This window comes from Hippopotamus amphibius, chromosome 6 (assembly GCF_030028045.1).
Source record: "Hippopotamus amphibius kiboko isolate mHipAmp2 chromosome 6, mHipAmp2.hap2, whole genome shotgun sequence".
Taxonomy (NCBI): domain Eukaryota; kingdom Metazoa; phylum Chordata; class Mammalia; order Artiodactyla; family Hippopotamidae; genus Hippopotamus; species Hippopotamus amphibius.
Window position 1 is genome coordinate 9,387,491 of NC_080191.1, and position 20,278 is coordinate 9,407,768.

General features: G+C 36.3%; 1 protein-coding gene across 6 annotated transcripts in view; it reads right to left on the reverse strand.

The window, feature by feature from the left end:
- AFG1L (AFG1 like ATPase) overlaps positions 1-20,278 on the reverse strand; it is a 226,522-nt gene that overhangs the window by 100,900 nt on the left and 105,344 nt on the right. For all 6 annotated transcript variants that reach the window (XR_009054295.1, XR_009054296.1, XR_009054297.1 and 3 more), the window contains one exon: positions 888-946. Coding sequence is in view for 3 of the 6 variants with exons in the window: in XM_057738766.1 (XP_057594749.1) it covers positions 888-946 (59 nt within the window). In the remaining 3 variants the exon portion in view is untranslated. The remainder of the gene's footprint in view (positions 1-887; positions 947-20,278) is intronic.

Consider the following 20,278-nt stretch of genomic DNA (forward strand, 5'->3'; position numbering starts at 1 on the left):
TTTTTAATTACAATTCTATCCTTTCTTTAACTATGTTGTTATACATAGGGAAAAATGTGCCTGAGAATTACAGGAATTATACTTTGGCATATATGCTTCTTTTTGGTACATTATGCTTTGTGTTGTAGGTCTTTGTGTACACAGTCTATGCCCAACTAGATTATAAAGGACTTGCAAGCAAGAAACACAACCTACTTAATGATCATATTATCCATTATGCCTAATGCAGCACTTTGCACATAGTAGGTTCCCAATAAATATTGGTAAAATGTAGGATTATTGAATAATCATGTAAAAAATTACTAAAATTAACAGTGAAAAAGAAGGCTACTTTATTCTTAATCATATTGTAATGAAGACTATTTTAAACTCTATGCAATGATGATACACACAAATATTTGAACTACTTATGTGCCTCAACTTCACATAATTTCATGATAACTTGATGGCAATCACATTTAAATATATTAGAATATTTTTGTAATAATGCTACTCTAAAATAGCAACTTTAATAGCTGGGAAAACATGTTAATGGCCATAAACCTGAAGGAAACAAAGGAACATTAAACATTTTCTCAGAAATCAATATATAAGTTCAAATATTCCACTATAATATTTATGAGCAAACCTCAAATTAAAATTTATAAAATGCAAATGATCAAATGTTTCAGCTAGACAATAATTTAGACTATATTTTGTAATTTTTCCTGTGTACATATGAATGAATACTATATAAAAAAAGATTCTTTTCTCCTTTAGTGTCTTTAACTATTACTATCAAATACCAAAATAAACTCTGCTTGAATGCAAGACACAGCAATCCTATAAAAGCCCTTGAATATCAATCAATATGATATTAGTGAACACAAGAAAGTGATTTTTCTTACCTTCAGGACCGCTATAAATGGTACAAAGTTAGCTCTTTGGAGTCCATTTTTATAGAGATCTGAAAGAAAAAATTAGTATTAGCTTTTCATTTCACCTAAATCATAATATTAGTTTATATTTTAGCCTGGTAAATAAAGTTTTCTACTGATGAAAAAGATAAAGAAGCAAAAGAGAAGAAAAATAACCAAAACTGATCTCTATTCTGGTACTATATAAAATTTATTATAGTCTTAATAACAGAAAAAATTAACAATCACAGAAAGAATATCAAAAGGCATTCAATCAAATTAGCTTTAAATTTAAACTATAATCAAAAGCAAGAAAAGAATATGGATTCTATTCACAAATGGTCCTAAATCAACAACTCAACATAAAAAGATGATCTGTTTAAAAGTATTTAATATTTAAACATATAGATTCTACTGGGAAACGAATTATATTTCCTTTTTCTCATCTATAATAAAAGTTCTCAGTACAGGAAACTGTGTAATATAATTTGCCTTTTTAAGAAAACACATCTACAGACAGAACTGTGCATGTATTTCTATCAAGGTTATATATTTGCCATTAAAGTGAATAACATTAAGGCCACTTTACTTAAAAGAAACTACCTAGGGACTTCCCTGGTGGCTCAGTGGTTAAGAATCTGCCTGCCAATGCAGGGGACATGGGCTTGATCCCTGGTCTGGGAAGATCCCACATGCCTGGAGCAACTAAGTCCATGCGCCACAACTACTGCGCATATACGCTAGAGCCCATAAGCCACAACTATTGAGCCCACGTGCCACAACTACTGAAGCCTGCATGCCTAGAGCCACCACAATGAGAAGCTCGCACACAGCAAAGAGTAGCCCCTGCTCGCCACAACTAGAGAAAGCCCGTGCACAGAAACGAAGACCCAATGCAGCCAATAAATAAATAAATAAATTTTTTTAAAAATAAAAAAAATAAAAGAAACTACCTAAAAGTTAAAACTCCATTCTAAATAGACTAATTTTAATGTAATTATATATCATAAACAGGTAGTTTTTATTGCCTTAGAATGGGTTTTATACACACGTATCTGTGCCATGGTGTATGCATATTCACACATATACGCACACATAAACACACATATTGTTAAGAACAAATCAGTGGAAAGGGGAAACAAATTTTAAGCTTTGCATACTTTTTGTTAAAAATGGAGGCTTGGAATATTTTTTCAAGAGGTTGAAACTTTATTGCATGTAAAACATTCCTTTTAGAGGATTCCCTGGCAGTCCAGTGGTTAGGACTCCACGCTCTGACCACTGAGGACCGGTGTTCCATCCCCGGTCTGGGAACTACGATCCTACAAGCCACGCAACATGGCCAAAATAAATAAGTAAATAAAACATTCCTTTTAAAACTCTATAAAGTAATGAGATTTAAAAAATAAAAAAGTATAAAAATGAGAACAGTAAAAAGTTTTCCAAATGAGAAATATCACAAGTTAGTGTGTGTCTCAGTTTTTCTTTTTAAGCATTGCATTATGGGATCCTTTCTATATTTTCTTCCTTAAAGAAAATCTGATAACTAAGATTTCAACTGCCACATATACTTATGGAAGTAAAATATGGTCATTAGGAAACATTTATTCTCTTTAGAAAAATATTCATCATAACATCATTATAGTGAGGAAAGTATTTGCATAAGCTCTTTGGTTAATTAAGGACTACAGGCTTTCAATTCAGATACGTTTAAAATTTTTATTTAGTGATATTATAAAAGGTAAGATAATGCTAGCCAGACTGTGAAGATCTCAAAATTCAGAATGAGATCTTTTTTTTCCTATAATCAATACCTCGAATGAGTAAAATGGGTAAAATGCAGGAAATAGGTTTAAAGTTAGGTATTTTCATAGTCTTCCCCAATTACAAAGTTGCTGGGGAAGGTGCATAAAAACACTGCTGTATGATAAGAGTTGACAGCCACAACTGCCAGTAAGTGGTAAAAATCAAAAATGAAATAATTTTTTAAAACACACTCAATGTTTATAGCAGCTTTATCATAATAGCCAAAAACTGTTCCTTTATCTGCAACAGCTAAAAACTGAAAGCAATCCAAATGTTCATCATTAGGTGAATAGATAAACTATGGCATAGCTGTATAATGAAATACTACTCACCAATAAAAAAGATGAACTATTTATACACACAAAAAAATAGATGGATCTCAAAATAATTATACTGGGTAAAAGAGGTAAGACCCCCTTCACCCCTCAAACAAAAAGAGTACCATACTGCGTGATTCCATTTATATAAAACTCTAGAAAAAGCTGACTAATCTATAGTAATAGAAAGCAAATCAGTTGCCTGGGGAAGGGAGGGACTGGGACAGGGATGGCAGGGAGAGAAGAAAAAAGGGAAGGAGGAAAATTTGGGTTGTGATGGAAATGTTAATTGTGCTGATTGTGGTGGTAACTTCACAGATGTATACATACGTCAATATTTTTTAAAGTGTATCCTTCTAATATGTGCCATTTATTGTACGTCAATTATGCCTGAATAAGCTCTTTGAAAATTTATTAGGGAAACATACACAATACTAGTGAATATCAAAAAATGAAACTGTTATAGAACTAAAATAAAATATTACACTACACTAAGGAAGGTTTATCTATGTTAAGGTAACCTCTTGGTCTTACTCACAGAATATCTTTTTTTATGGACATATAAGGCAGGCCCTGAGATGCAGTTTAACAGGCATGCACTGCTCAGTAGGTTAATGGCAATGAGAAATGTAAAGACCCACTTGTAATATTCCTGATTAAAAGATTTCCACTCAGCAAAATTAAAGCAGAATAACAATGCCTATAAGTCTTTGAGATTTAATTTTTAAAGGGTTAACTTTTTTAAAAAATCAGCATTTATAAGGATATATAGTTCAAACTTTATGCTCTGGGAAGTTTTTTTTTTTTTTAATTCTAAACAGAATTCATTTGGCTTGAAAACCTTTAGGTTTTTACAGGACACTTAAGTGAAAAACGACTGTACTCATTAAATTGAAGAGTTTTTTGCAATTCAAATATTATGCTAATTATCAATACAATAGCTCCATCTCCTGAAATGTTATTTAGCTACCAAAATTTTTAACATTAATTGTTTAATATTTTTCTCAGACATAAAGATTTTATAATACATTTATATCAACATTTGTCATTATTTACTAAATAGTATTTTAAAATTCAGCAGAAGCTCTTGCCTATGATTTTTTAATGATCTCTAAACAAAGCTAAATGAGCACTTGGTCATATAAGATAGAGTACTGGAATTATGGGACATTCATTTTTTGAGGGTGGTATAAGGACTTCTACATTCTCCACAGTGAATAACTGTAACAATACTTACAGATGAAATAAATGCAAAGAGGATTTTTAAAGTAATTGCAAGGATCTACACAAATACTTTGGAGATGCACATGGATATGCAGATCTTTTCCTTAAAAACCCAGTGTCAAAATGACCAGGGTGAATAACACCTATTTATATAAGCACATTCAGGTTTAGAGTAAGAAAAACTTTTAAATTAGGCAATTAAAAGGAGTTTTCCTATAGATTAACACAAAATAATTATATGGCTTTATGGAACCAATCTGATTTACCCTCCCAGGAGATTCTTCTTTTAGTATAAATTAAAAGAAAATGGCGCCTTTAGACCACGTAAGCAGGAAGAGCCACTTAGTTTCTTTTTAAAAGTCTAACTGGAGTTCAAACAGTACTTTACTAAATGTGTAGATAATATAGCTAATTAAATGTTCCCATTTGGTGGTATATTACAATTTTATATTCAATTCAATATACATTCATGAATTCCTATTATTTGCACTGAAATGAGTGCTGAAGACAAAAGATAAATAAAAGGAGGAACTAGCATTTACAGAACACGTACTAGGAGCCAGGCAATTTGCTAGACACTGTATACAAATTATAATAACCCTACACCGTAAATATTTCTGCCTCCACTTTACAGACAAAGCAAGTGATACTCAAGAGTTTTTAAAATAATTTGCTGAATTCCCAGCCAGTAATTGGTACATCTAGAATTTTAGAGGAAGGTCTTTTATGAGGCTAGAACGTGTAGACTTTTTCAGAACTATGTTGTGACCAGCTGGACTTGCCACAGCTGACAAACACAGCCAAATCACAATCATGATACAAGGTAAAAAAGGGATAGAGAGTATAAACATAATACACAGAGGAAGAAAGATGGCGGCAAAGTAGAAGGAAGTGCAATGCATCCCCCTCCACAGATGCATCAGGAATACATCAAAAGATGCAATAATTCCCACAGAGAACCAGCTGAACACCAGCAGACGACCTCAGACAACAGAAAAGACTGCAAAGATCCCGACATAACTGGTATTTGTTTGACTCAACACACTGCCATTTGTCTGGGGCTTGGAAGTCTTCTTTAAATCCCTTTATTGCCGGGACAAGAAACCTCTGAAGTCTGGACTACTCCATCAGAAGTCAAGTAGGAGGCTCTGGGGAGGGAGCACTGAATCCAGGATGCTAGACTACTAGGGAGTCTTCACACACAGGGAAGACTAACTGCAGAGAACTCTCACGCAGCTCTGTATCAGAGTCTAAAACCTGGCTTCGTCTGACTGTCTGCAACTGCCAGTGCTGGACACCTCACACCAAACTACAAACGAGACAGGAACACAAACCCACTCATCATTACACAGACTACCTAAAGACATATTAACCTCACAGATACCCTAAAACACACCACCTGACACGGCCCTGCTCATCAGAGAGAAAAGACACATAGCCACACATCAGAAAGCAGACACCAGACCTCCCCCCGACCCCCACCACCAGGAAGCCTACTCAAGACACTGGACAAACCCAACCAAAGGGGGCAGAGGGCAGAAACAAGAGGAATTACCACTAGGCAGCACAGGGAAAGGAGACAGCAAATCCTATAAATTAGACAAAATGAGAAAACAAAGAAACACCATGCAGGCAAAGGAGCAGGGAAAAAACCCACAAGACCAAATAAATGAAGAGGAAATAGGAAAATTGCCTGAAAAAAGAATTCAGAGTAATGATAGTAAAGACGATCCAAAATCTTGACAACAAAATAGAGAAAATATGAGAAACACTTAAGAAGGACTCAGAAGGACTAAAGAGCAAACAAACAGTAATGGACAACAAAATAACCAAAATTAAAAATACTCTAGATTGTATAAACAGCAGAATAACTGAGGTAGAAGAACAAATAACTGAAATGGAAGATAGAATGGTGGAAATAACTGCCACAGAGCAGGAAAGAGAAAAAAGAATAAAAAGAATGGAAGACAGTCTCAGAGACCTTGGGGACAACATTAAACGCACCACCATTCGAATCTCCCAGAAGAAGAAGAAAAAAAGAAAGGGTCTGAGAAAATATTTGAAGAGGTTATAGTGGAAAACTTCCCCAAATTGGGAAAGGAAATAATTAACTAAGTCCAAGAAGCACAGAGAGTCCCATACAGAATAAACCCAAGGAGAAATACACCAAGGCACATATTAATCAAACTAACGACAATTAAACACAAAGAAAAAATAGTAAAAGCAGCAAGAGAAAAGCAACAAATAACATATAAGGGAAAAACCATAGGATAACAGCTGATCTTTCTACAGAAACTCTGCAGGCCAGAAGGGAATGGCAGGATATACTGAAAGTCCTGACAGAGAGAAACCTACAGTCAAGAATATTCTACCCAGCAAGAATTTCATTCAGATTCAATGGAGAAATCAAAAGCTTTCCAGACAAGCAAAAGTTAAGCGAATTCAGCACCACCAAACCAGCCTTACAACAAGTGCTAAAGGAACTTTCCTAAGTAGGAAACACAAGAGAAGGAAAAGACCTACAAAAACAAACCCAAAACAATTAAGAAAATGGGAATAGAAACATACATGTCAATAATCACCTTAAATGTAAATGGATTAAATGCTCCAACCAAAAGACACAGACTGGCTGAATGGATACAAAAACAAGACCCTTCTATATGCTGCCTACAAGAAACCCACTTCAGACCAAGGGACACATATAGACTGAAAGTAAAGGGATGGAAAAAGATATTCCATGCAAATGGAAGTCAAAAGAAAGCTGGAGTAGCAATACTCATATCAGACAAATTAGACTTGAAAGTAAAGACTATTAAAAGAGACAAGGAAGGACACTACATAGTGATCAAGGGATCCATCCAAGAAGAACATATCACAATTGTAAATATCTATGCCCCCAACATAGGAACACCTCAATACAGAAGGCAAATGCTAACAGCTATAAAAGGGGACATCGACAGGAACACAATAATAGTGGGAGACTTGAACACCCCACTTACATCAATGGACAGATCATCCAAACAGAAAATAAATAAGGATACAGAAGCTTTAAATGACACATTAGACCATCTCGACTTAATTGATATTTATAGGACATTCCATCCAAAAACGACAGAATACACTTTCTTCTCAAGTGCACACAGAACATTTTTCAGGACAGATCACATCTTGGGTCACAAATTAAGCCTCGGTAAATTCAAGAAAACTGAAATCATACCAAGCATCTTCTCTGACCACAGCGCCATAAGACTAGATATCAATTACAGGAAAAAAACTGTAAAAAATACAAACACATGGAGGCTAAACACTATGCTATTAAACATCCAAGAAATCACTAAAGAAATCAAAGAGGAAATCAAAAAATATCTAGAAACAAATGACAATGAAAACATAACAACCCAAAACCTATGGGACGCAGCAAAAGCAGTTCTAAGAGGGAAGTTTATAGCAATATAGTCCTACCTCAAGAAACAAGAAAAATATCAAATAAACAACCTAATCTTACACCTAAAACAATTAGAGAAAGAGGAACAAAAAAACCCCAAAGTGAGCAGAAGGAAAGAAATCATCAAGATCATATCAGAAATAAATGAAAAAGAAAGGAAGGAAACAATAGCAAAAATTAATGAAACTAAAAGCTGGTTCTTTGAGAAGATAAACAAAATTGATAAACCATTAGCCAGACTCATCAGAAAAAAAAAGGGAGAAGATGCAAATCAACAGAATTAGAAATGAAAAAGGAGAAGTAACAATGGACACCACAGAAATACAAAAGATCATGAGAGACTACTACAAGCAACTATATGCCAATAAATTGGATAACCTGGAAGAAATGGATACATTCTTAGAAAACTACAATCTTCCAAGACTGAACCAGGAAGAAACAGAAACCATGAACAGACCAATCACAAGTATGGAAATTGAGACTGTGATTAAAAATCTCCCAACAAACAAAAGCCCAGGCCCAGATGCCTTCACAGGGGAATTCTATCAAACATTTAGAGAAGAGCTAACACCTATCCTTCTGAAACTCTTCCAAATTATAGCAGAAGGAGGAACACTCCCAAACTCATTCTACGAGGCCACGACCACCCTGATACCAAAACCAGGCAAAGATGTCACAAAAAAAGAAAACTACAGACTAACATCACTGATGAATATAGATGCAAAAATCCTCAACAAAATACTAGCTACCAGAATCCAACAGCACATTAAAAAGATCATACACCATGATCAAGTGGGGTTTATCCCTGGGATGCAAGGATTCTTCAATATATGCAAATCAATCAATGTGATACATCATATCAACAAATTGAAGGATAAAAACCCTATGATCATCTCAATAGATGCAGAAAAAGCTTTTGACAAAATTCAACATCCATTTATGATAAAAGCTCTCCAGAAAATGGGCATAGAAGGAAATAACCTCAACATAATAAAAGCCATATATGAGAAACCAAAAGCCAACATCATTCTAAATGGTGAAAAACTGAAAGAATTCCCTCTAAGAACAGGAACAAGACAAGGGTGCCCACTCTCACCATTATCATTCAACATAGTTTTGGAAGGTTTAGCCACAGCAATTAGAGAAGAAAATGAACTAAAAGGAATCCAAATTGGAAAAGAAGAAGTAAAATTGTCACTCTTTGCAGACACGTGATATCATAAATAGAAAACCCTAAAGATTCTACCAGAAAACTGCCAGCAGTAATCGATGAATTTAGTAAAGTAGCAGGATACAAAATTAATACACAGAAATCTCTTGCATTCCTATACACTAACAACAAAAAAGCAAAAAGAGAAATTAAGGAAACTCTCCCATTTACCATTGCAACAAAAAAGAATACAATACCTAGGAATAAGCCTGCCTAAGGAGGCAAAAGACCTGTATGCAGAAAACTTTAAGACACTGATGAAAGAAATCAAAGACGACACAAACAGATGGAAGGACATACCATGTTCCTGGATTGGAAGAATCAACATCGTGAAAATGACTGTACTACCCAAAGCAATTTACAGATTCAATGCAATCCCGATCAAATTACCAACAGCATTTTTCACTGAATTAGAACAGGAAATCTTATGATTTGTATGGAAACGCAAAAGACCCCGAATAGCCAAAGCAATCTTGAGAAGGAAAGACGGAGTTGGTGGAATTAGGCTTCCTGACTTCAAACTATACTACAGGGCCACAGTGATCAAGACAGTATGGTACTGGCACAAAAATAGAAAGGAAGATCGATGGAATAGAATAGAGAACCCAGAGGTAAACCCAAGCACATATGGACACCTTATCTTTAACAAAAGAGGCAAGAATATACAATGGAAAAAAGACAGCCTCTTCAATAAGTGGTGCTGGGAACATTGGACAGCAACATGTGAAAGAATGAAATTAGAACACTTCCTAATACCATACACAAAAATAAACTCCAAATGGATTAAAGACCTACATGTAAGGCCAGACACTATCAAACTCCTAGAGGAAAACATAGGCAGAACACTCTATGACATCCATCAAAGCAAGATCCTTTTTGACCCACCTCCTAGAATCATGGAAATAAAATCAAGAATAAACAAATGGGACCTCATGAAACTTAAAAGCTTTTGCACAGCGAAAGAAACCATAAACAAGACTAGAAGGCAACCCTCAGAATGGGAGAAAATACTTGCCAACAAAGCAATGGACAAAGGATTAACCTCCAAAATATACAAGCAGCTCACACAGCTTAATACCAAAAAAGCAAATAACCCAATCCAGAAATGGGCAGAAGACCTAAATAGACATTTCTCCAAAGAAGACATACAGATGGCCAACAAACACATGAAAAGATGCTCGACATCACTAATCAGCAGAGAAATGCAAGTCAAAGCCACAATGAGGTATCACCTCACACCAGTCAGAATGGCCATCATCAAAAAAATCTAAAAACAATAAATGTTGGAGAGGGTGTGGAGAAAAGGGAACTCTCCTGCACTGTTGGTGGGAATGTAAGTTGGTGCAGCCACTATGGAAAACAATTTGGAGGTTCCTTAAAAAACTAAAAGTAGAACTACCATATGATCCAGTAATCCCACTCCTGGGCATATACCCAGGGAAAACCATAATCCAAAAAGAAACTTGTACCATAATGTTTATTGCAGCACTATTTACAATAGCCAGGACATGGAAGCAACCTAAATGCCCATCAAGAGATGAATGTATAAAGAAGGTGTGGCACATATATACAATGGAATATTACTCAGCCATAAAAAGGAATGAAATGGAGCTATATGTAATGAGGTGGATAGATCTAGAGTCTGTCATACAGAGTGAAGTAAGCCAGAAAGAGAAAAACAAATACTGTATGCTAACTCATATATACGGAATCTAAAAAAAAAAAATGGAACTGATGAACCCTGTGACAGGGCAAGAAAAAGGATGCAGATGCAGAGAATGGACTGGAGGACACGGGGTTGGGGGCGCAGGGGGTGAAGGGGAAGCTGGGACGAAGTGAGAGAGCAGCATTGACACATATACACTACCAACTGTAAAATAGATAGCTAGTGGGAAGTTGCTGTATAACAAAGGGAGATCAACTCGATGATGGGTGATGCCTTAGAGGGCCAGGACGGGGGGGGGGGAGGGGAGGGAGTCGTGGGAGGGAGGGCATATGGGGATATATGTATAAATACAGCTGATTCACTTTGGTGTACCTCAAAAGCTGGTACAAGAGTGTAAAGCAATTATATTCCAATAAAGAGCTTAAAAAAAACATAATATACAGAACAAGAACTACACATCTTATCTGGGTTCAAAGGCAGCTTTGTAGGTAACAATGGGTCTAGAGTACCTTGGAAAAATAAGCAGGGGTGCCACCAAGCAGAGAAGAAGGAAGGGTATCCTAGGTGGTAGAGTCAGAACAAGCTCATGACTTTACCTCTACTTTCTTTTCTAATAGTATACAATCTATTGCTCAAATGCCACATTTTCTAACAAGCCTTCCTTGAATTCACTATCACGGACAGACTTTTAGAGTGGCCTTCCATAATCCCAGACCTGGTCATCATAGCTTCGTATAAACATTGGACACCAGAAAAAAGAGACCATTATCCCTGAGAATAGGAAACAAATGCACTTAGTGCCTGAGGAAAGTTCATAGCACTCTGCACAAGGAGGGGGAACCCAAACAGAGCCTGGAAATCTCCACAACTGAGGAGATGGGTGAGAGTCCACGGAGTAAAAAGCAGCTAGAGTTCACAGGGCAGTGTACAGAGAAAGGAGAGCTGCCCGGTGAAACAGCTCTAAAGATCTGTTGACGGTCCCAGTTGAGTTCCCAGCTGAGTACTGATGAGCATACGTGTGTGAGGAAACTACCTGTAGCCAGTAGAAGAATCATCTGAACGTACTCAAGGAAACCATCACTGGGGCTCACACGTGGCTGGGAACAGTGCCTGTCTCCACCAGACAGACTGGAAAACCTCTAAATTTATAAGGTATTGAGGAGAATACTGAGAAGGGATTTATCTCAGTAGTGAGAAAAATTAGTCCTAGACTAAATTTGCTCTAGTCCTACCACACAAAACTTAAAAGCAATACCCAAAAAAATCAAACTATTTGTAAGAAAGAAAATAAAGCTCAAGAGTATTTATAGGGATATAAAAATATCCAATACCTAACAAAGTAAAACACATATCATTTAACAGCAATTATCAGGCATGCAGAGAAACAGGAAAATATGACCCAGAACAATGACAAAAATCAATCAATAAAAACAGACCTAGAAATGACATAGATAATAAATTCAGGAAATAAGAACACTGAAACAGTTATTGCTGTATTCCATATGTTCCAGCAGTTGGAAGAGTAAGCATATCAAATAAAGACAGAGAAAATATAAAAAAGACCCAAGAAGAACTTTTCAAGATGGAATCTACAACATGTGAGACAAAAATATGCTGGATGGGAATAATAGCAGGTTAGACACTGCAGAAGAAACTATTAGTGAATTTTAAATCATATCAATAAAAACTAGCCAAAATGAAGCACTGAGAGAAAAAAACTAAGAAAAAAATGCATGGAGAATAAGTGAGCTCTGGGGCAACTTCAAGCAACCCAATATATGTGGAATTGCAGTACCCAAAGGGGAGAAGAGGTGATAGAAAAAATATTTAAGAAATAACAGCCAAATTATTGATATTTCCAAACTTGATGAAAACTATAAACCCGCAGATCTAAGTTGCTCATTAAAGCCCAAGCACAAGAAACATGAATAAAACTACATCAAGGCGTATTATAATCAAACTGCCTATAACTGGTGATTAAAGGAAAAAAAACAAAAAACCTTAAAAGCAGCCAGAGGAACAAAGATACATAACATACAGAGGAACAAGAATAAGAATGATAGCAACTTCTCATTGGAAACAACGAAAGCCAGAACGTGGTAGGGCAGCATCTTTAAAGGTCGAAAGAGAAAAAACAAAACTGTCAACATAGAATTCTATCCTGAGCAAAAATACCTTTTAAAATACAGACTTTCTGTGACAGATGAGAGCTGAAAGAATGCATCACCATAACACCAGAACTATAAGAAATCTTTAAAAGAAGTCCTTAGGCAGAAAAATAGTATTGGATGGAACCCTGGAATACATTAACTGTGGATAAATATGAGCCATTTTCTAATTATTATCTACATCCTTTTAAAAGATAACTATTTCAAGCAAAAATAACAGTATATTGTGGGATTTATAACATATGTGGAAGTAAAATATATGAAAACAATAGCACAAGTCTGGGAGGAGAGAAATGGGTGGATACTGTGGTAAGTTCTTATACTACACCTATCACTTGAAGGTAGACTGTGATTAGTTAAATATATATACTAAAATCTCTAGAGCAAACCATCAAACCTTATATAAAACTTCATAAAAATGAAATTATAGAGTATATGTGTTTTTGTATACGGCTTCTTTAACTCAGCCTGGTGTTTCTGAAATTTGTCCGTGTTGTTATATGCACATTTCTTTCCAACGCCGAGTGCCAATGTGTTTAGTGACACAAATTTAAAAACCTGAAAGAAAAGTTAGGGTGATCTTATTGTTGTTGATGTTAATTTTCCAAATGTATCCTTGGCTAATGTTTCCTTCCTGCTTTAGGGATGGCAGGAAGATGAAATTCTCATCACTCCTATGAATAGTCCTATACATTGCATCTATTTCTGATTCAAATAATAATTGCCAGCCTCCATTTTAGAATATCCTCTGCCATTTTAAGTGCTGCAATCCCCTATAACAGTGGTGATGGGGATCTATGGAAATTATAGGCGCCACAGGGTCTTGTTTTTTTTTAAAAAACCATGAAAGAGAAACTTAACAAAATGTTACGTAAAATCTTGATTACAAAAATACTACCATCCACCTACTTATGTATTTATTTTCAGTAAAGTCAAACACCAATGAAGCAATAGTTTTCCACACCAGAGTATCTTTTTATAACAAAATTCAATGAACAGAAATATCATGACTGGAGTCTTCAATAAGAAAACAGAGCTTGGGTATTTGGGGGAATCCCTTGTGCACAAAGAAGACTCCAAACCAGTCAGGCAAAAACTAGTGGCACAGATTCTGACTCTCCTGTTAACTTTTAGAACCATCTATGTCATTACCAAGTGTGAGAGGCTGAGGCTCAGCCAACAGCTTTCACTTTGACTCTAAAGGTTGTCTTTGCATTCTGAAGTCCTTACTACCAAACAGGTGGTTGGTGTGAGTGAATGGAATTCTTTGACTAACTTCTTTACAGCCCTTTAAGTTCACTGTGGTTTTTACACTGATCTCTAAAAAAACTGTATGGATGAGTCAGTGCAGTTCTTAGCATCTCTCTCCATGACTCTCCTTTTGCAATAATATCGCACTTATTTCCCGCCACATCAACTACAAAATTAGATGGGACTTGCTGTCAAAGATCTTTTAATTCATTCCTTAATGTTGAAAATATTTCTCCTTTTTGGTATCATAAATTATTATAAATGAAGCTACCCACAGTACATTGGTGGTAAGGCAGAAAAACATTCTTGTGTAGCTGTATCCCAGATTAGGAATTAATGTCGCTCTTTTTGGTGCTAGACAAAAAATGCCCTGTTGTTGAACTGATCTTAGGCTCAAAACTATTTTCCACAAACCACTGTACAATACTCGATTTATCCACAACTATAATCCCTAGTGGACAAACTCTAGCAACAAGGCCCAGGAGTCAGGGGCACAGGGCCACTGATGCCATGAACTGAGGACAGAGAGGCAGAGCCCAGCACAAGCGTCCTCTGGTGGGGCCACAGGGACAAGCAAGGCCTACTTCGGTCAGTTTAATCTGACATTAATAAGCCCACATCAGGTCTTCGTATTATTACTATTTGTAGAATATATCTTTTGCATCCACTTACTTTCAATCTATCTATATTTATATTTAAAGTATATCTCTTGACATTTTTTAAACCATTCTGATAATCTCTACCTTTTAATTGGAATGTTTAGTTCATTTAACATTTAAAATTTAGAGCTATGATTTGATTATTTGTTTTCTTTTTGTCTCCTCTGCTTTTTCTTCCTCTGTTCCTCTTTTCTTGCCTTTTTTTGATTATTTGAATACCTTTTAAAATTCCTTTTCGTCAACTGGCCTTTATTTTATTTTTGTTGTTGTTCTAGGGGTTACAATATATACAGGCATATCTCATTTTACTGTCCTTTGCTTCATTGAGCTTTGCAGATACTGCACTTTTCCAAATTAAACGTGTGTGGCAACCCCGTGTCAAGCAAGTCTATCAGCACCATTTTTCCAACAGCATTTGCCTGTTTCATGTCTCTGTGTCATATTTTGATAATTCTCACAACATTCCAAATTTTTTCATTATTATTACATTTGTTATGGTGATCTATTATTATACAATCAGTGAGCTTTGATGTTACTGAAACCAGCTCTTTGCTGCTTTCCTATTTGCCCATGTCTGTTCCCCTCTATCCTTAAAAGAACCTAATTATAGGAATGAGATCACTAAGTAATTGAAACTAACACCTGACTTACACTCTCCTGAGTGCCCACCATGCCTTGTCAAATCTGTTGATTCTTTCCCTGGATAAAAAGAAGCAAGAATGAAGAATTAAGCAGCTAAAAAATTACGAGCTTTCTATCCCCAACAGCCTCCTTAGCAATCCTGCAGGCAGATCACATGGGCAATGTGACATCTAAACAAAGAGTCAGCCAGCCTGCACTCAATGGACAATGATGCAGAACCAAACCTTCTGCCCCAATGATTTACTGAGATTCTTCCCCCCATTTTTCCCTTTAAAAACTGTCATGGCTGAGCAGAATCTTTGGAGTTGGTCTCTGGACATGAGTCCACCTTCTCCCCAGATTGCCAGCTTTTATGATTAAAGCACCTTTCTTTTCTACTGACACTTGCCTCTCGAATTATTGGCTTATGAGCAGCAAGCAGCAAAACCTGGGTTCAGTTACATTACTATTATCAAAAGATTACAACTCACTGAAGGCTCAGATGATGATTTGCATTTTTTAGCAATCAGGTTTTGTTTTTTTTTTTATAACAATTTCCCACTGACTATCTATTTTACAGTTAGTAGTATATATATGTCTGTGCTACTCTCTCGCTTCGTCTCAGCTTCCCCTTCACCCCCCGCCCCCTCTCAAACATCGAGTTCTCCAGTCCATTCTCTGCATCTCCATCCTTATTCTTGTCCCTGAGTTCATCAGTACAATTTTTAGATTTCGTATATGTGAGTTAGCATACAATATTTGTCTTTCTCTTTCTAACTTACTTCACTCTGCATGACAGACTCTAGATCTATCCACCTCATTACATATAGTTCCATCTCATCCCTTTTTATAGCTGAGTAATATTCCATTGTATATATATGCCACATCTTCTGTATCCATTCATTTGTTGATGGGCATTTAGGTTGCTTCCATGTCCTGGCTATTGTAAATAGTGCTGCAATAAACATTATGGTACAAGTTTCTTTTGGGATTATGGTTTTCTTTGGGTATATGCCCAGGAGTGGGATTACTGGATCATATGGTAGTTCTACTTTTAGTTTTTTAAGGAACCTCCAAATTGTTTTCCATAGTGGCTGCACCAACTTACATTCCCACCAACAGTGCAGGAGAGTTCCCTTTTCTCCACACCCTCTCCAACATTTGCAGTTTCCAGATTTTGTGATGATGGCCATTCTGATCGGTGTGAGGTGATACCTCATTGTGGCTTTGACTTGCATTTCTCTGCTGATTAGTGATGTCGAGCATCTTTTCATGTGTTTGTTGGCCATCTGTATGTATTCTTTGGAGAAATGCCTATTTAGGTCCTCTGCCCATTTCTGGATTGGGTTATTTGCTTTTTTGGTATTAAGCTGTGTGAGCTGCTTGTATATTTTGGAGGTTAATCCTTTGTCCGTTGTTTCATTAGGCAACTATTTTTTCCCATTCTGAGGGTTGCCTTCTAGTCTTGTTTATGGTTTCTTTCGCTGTGCAAAAGCTTTTAAGTTTCATGAGGTCCCATTTGTTTATTCTTGATTTTATTTCCATGATTCTAGGAGGTGGGTCAAAAAGGATCTTGCTTTGATGGATGTCATAGAGTGTTCTGCCTATGTTTTCCTCTAGGAGTTTGATAGTGTCTGGCCTTACATGGAGGTCTTTAATCCATTTGGAGTTTATTTTTGTGTATGGTATTAGGAAATGTTCTAATTTCATTCTTTCACATGTTGCTGTCCAATGTTCCCAGCACCACTTATTGAAGAGGCTGTCTTTTTTCCATTGTATATTCATGCCTCCTTTGTCAAAGATAAGGTGCCCATATATGTTTGGGCTTACTTCTGAGTTCTCTATTCTATTCCATTGATCTTCCTTTCTATTTTTGTGCCAGTACCATACTGTCTTGATTACTATGGCCTTGTAGTATAGTTTGAAGTCAGGAAGCCTGATTCCACCAACTCCATTTTTCCTTCTCAAGATTGCTTTGGCTATTCGGGGTCTTTTGCGTTTCCATACAAATCATAAGATTTCTGGCTCTAGTTCTGTGAAAAATGCCATTGGTAATGTGATCGGGATTGCATTAAACCTGTAAATTGCTTTGGGTAGTACAGTCATTTTCACGATGTTGATTCTTCCAATCCAGGAACATGGTATGTCCCTCCATCTGTTTGTATCGTCTTTGATTTCTTTCATCAGTGTCTTAAAGTTTTCTGCATACAGATCTTTTGCCTCCTTAGGCAGGTTTATTCCTAGGTATTGTATTCTTTTTGTTGCAATGGTGAATGGGAGAGTTTCCTTAATTTCTCTTTCTGCTCTTCCGTTGTTAGTGTATAGGAATGCAAGAGATTTCTGTGCATTAATTTTGTATTCTGCTACTTTACTAAACTCATCAATGAGTGCTAGCAGTTTTCTGGTAGAATCTTTAGGGTTTTCTATATATAATATGGTTTATCAATTTTGTTAATCTTCTCAAAGAACCAGCTTTTAGTTTTATTTATTTTTGCTATGGTTTCCTTCCTTTCTTTTTCATTTATTTCTGATATGATCTTTATGATTTCTTTCCTTCTGCTCACTTTGGGGTTTCTTTGTTCTTCTTTCTCTAGTTCTTTTAGGTGTAAGGTTAGGTTGTTTATTCGATAATTTTCTTATTTCTTAAGGTAGGACTGTATTGCTATAAACTTCCCTCTTAGAACTGCTTTTGCTGCGTCCCATAGTTTTGGGTTGTTGTGTTTTCGTTGTCGTTTGTTTCTAGATATTTTTTGATTTCCTCTTTGATTTCTTTAGTGATTTCTTGGTTGTTTAAGAGTGAATTGTTTAAATCTGTCATACATAGTGAAGTAAGTCAGAAAGAGAAGGACAAATATTGTATGCTAACTCACATATACGGAATCTAAAAATGGTACTGATGAACTCAGTGACAAGAACAAGGATGTAGATACAGAGAATGGACTGGAGAACTCGAGGTATGGGAGGGGGCGGGGGGTGAAGGGGAAACTGAGACGAAGCGAGAGAGTAGCACAGACATATATATACTACCAACTGTAAAATAGTCAGTGGGAAGTTGTTGTATAACAAAGGGAGTCCAACTCGAGGACGGAAGATGCCTTAGAGGACTGGGGCAGGGAGGGTGGGGGGGACTCGAGGGGGGGGAGTCAAGGAAGGGAGGGAATACGGGGATATGTGTATAAAAACAGATGATTGAAACTGGTGTACCCCCAAAAAAATAAAAAATAAAAAAAAAAGAGTGAATTGTTTAGCCTCCATGTGTTTGTATTTTTTGCAGTTTTTTTCCTATAATTGATATCTAGTCTCATGGCGTTGTGGTCTGAGAAGATGCTTGACATGATTTCAATTTTCTTGAATTTGCCGAGGTTTGATTTGTGACCCAAGATGTGATCTATCCTGGAAAATGTTCCGTGTGCACTTGAGAAGAAAGTGTATTCTGTCGTTTTTGGATGGAATGTCCTATAAATATCAATTAAGTCGAGATGGTCTAATGTGTCATTTAAAGCTTGTGTGTCTTTATTTATTTTCTGTTTGGATGATCTGTCCATTGATGTAAGTGGGGTGTTCAAGTCTCCCACTATTATTGTGTTCCTGTCGATGTCCCCTTTTATAGCTGTTAGCATTTGCCTTCTGTATTGAGGTGTTCCTATGTTGGGGGCATAGATATTTACAATTGTGATATGTTCTTCTTGAATGGATCCCTTGATCATTAGGTAGTGTCCTTCCTTGTCTCTTTTAATAGTCTTTACTTTCAAGTCTAATTTGTCGGATATGAGTATTGCTACTCCAGCTTTCTTTTGACTTCCATTTGCATGGAATATCTTTTTCCATCCCTTTACTTTCAGTCTATATGTGTCCCTTGGTCTGAAGTGGGTTTCTTGTAGGCAGCATATAGAAGGGTCTTGTTTTTGTATCCATTCAGCCAGTCTGTGTCTTTTGGTTGGAGCATTTAATCCATTTACATTTAAAGTGATTATTGACATGTGTGTTCCAATGACCATTTTCTTAATTGTTTTGGGTTTGTATTTGTAGGTGTTTTCCTTTTCTTGTGTGTCCTACTTAGAGAAGTTCCTTTAGCACTTGTTGTAAGGCTGGTTTGGTGGTGCTGAATTCTCTTAACTTTTGCTTGTCTGGAAAGCTTTTGATTTCTCCCTCAAATCTGAATGAGATTCTTGCTAGGTAGAGTATTCTTGGCTGTAGGTTTCTCTCTGTCAGGACTTTCAGTATATCCTGCCATTCCCTTCTGGCCTGCAGAGTTTCTGTAGAAAGATCAGCTGTTATCCTTATGGGTTTTCCCTTATATGTTGTCTGTTGCTTTTCTCTTGCTGCTTTTACTATTTTTTCTTTGTGTTTAATTGTCATTAGTTTGATTAATATGTGCCTTGGTGTATTTCTCCTTGGGTTTATTCTGTATGGGACTCTCTGTGCTTCTTGGACTTGGTGAATTATTTCCTTTCCCATGTTGGGGAAGTTTTCCACTATAACCTCTTCAAATATTTTCTCAGACCATTTCTTGTTTTCTTCTTCTTCTGGGATGCCTATAATTCGAATGTTGGTACACTTAACGTTATCACTGAGGTCTCTGAGACTGTCTTCTATTCTTTTTATTCTTTTTTCTTTTTCCTGCTCTGTGGCGTTTATTTCCCCCATTCTATCTTCCAACTCACTTATTCGTTCTTCTGCCTCAGTCATTCTGCTGGTTATAGCATCTAGAGTATTTTTAATTTCAGTTATTTTGTTATCCATTGCTGTTTGTTTTTCTGAGTTCTTATGAACTGTTTCTTGTACTTTCTCTATTTTGTTATCGAGATTTTGTATCATTTTTACTATCATTACTCTGAATTCTTTTTCAGGCAATTTTCCTATTTCCTCCTCATTTATTTGGTCTTGTGGGTTTTTTTCCTGCTCCTTTGCCTGCATGGGGTTTCTTTGTTTCCTCATGGTTGTCCAAACTTTTGGGGTTGCTTGTCCTGGCGATAGAGGTGTTTATAGAAGACTGTCCAAGCCTCAGACTGATG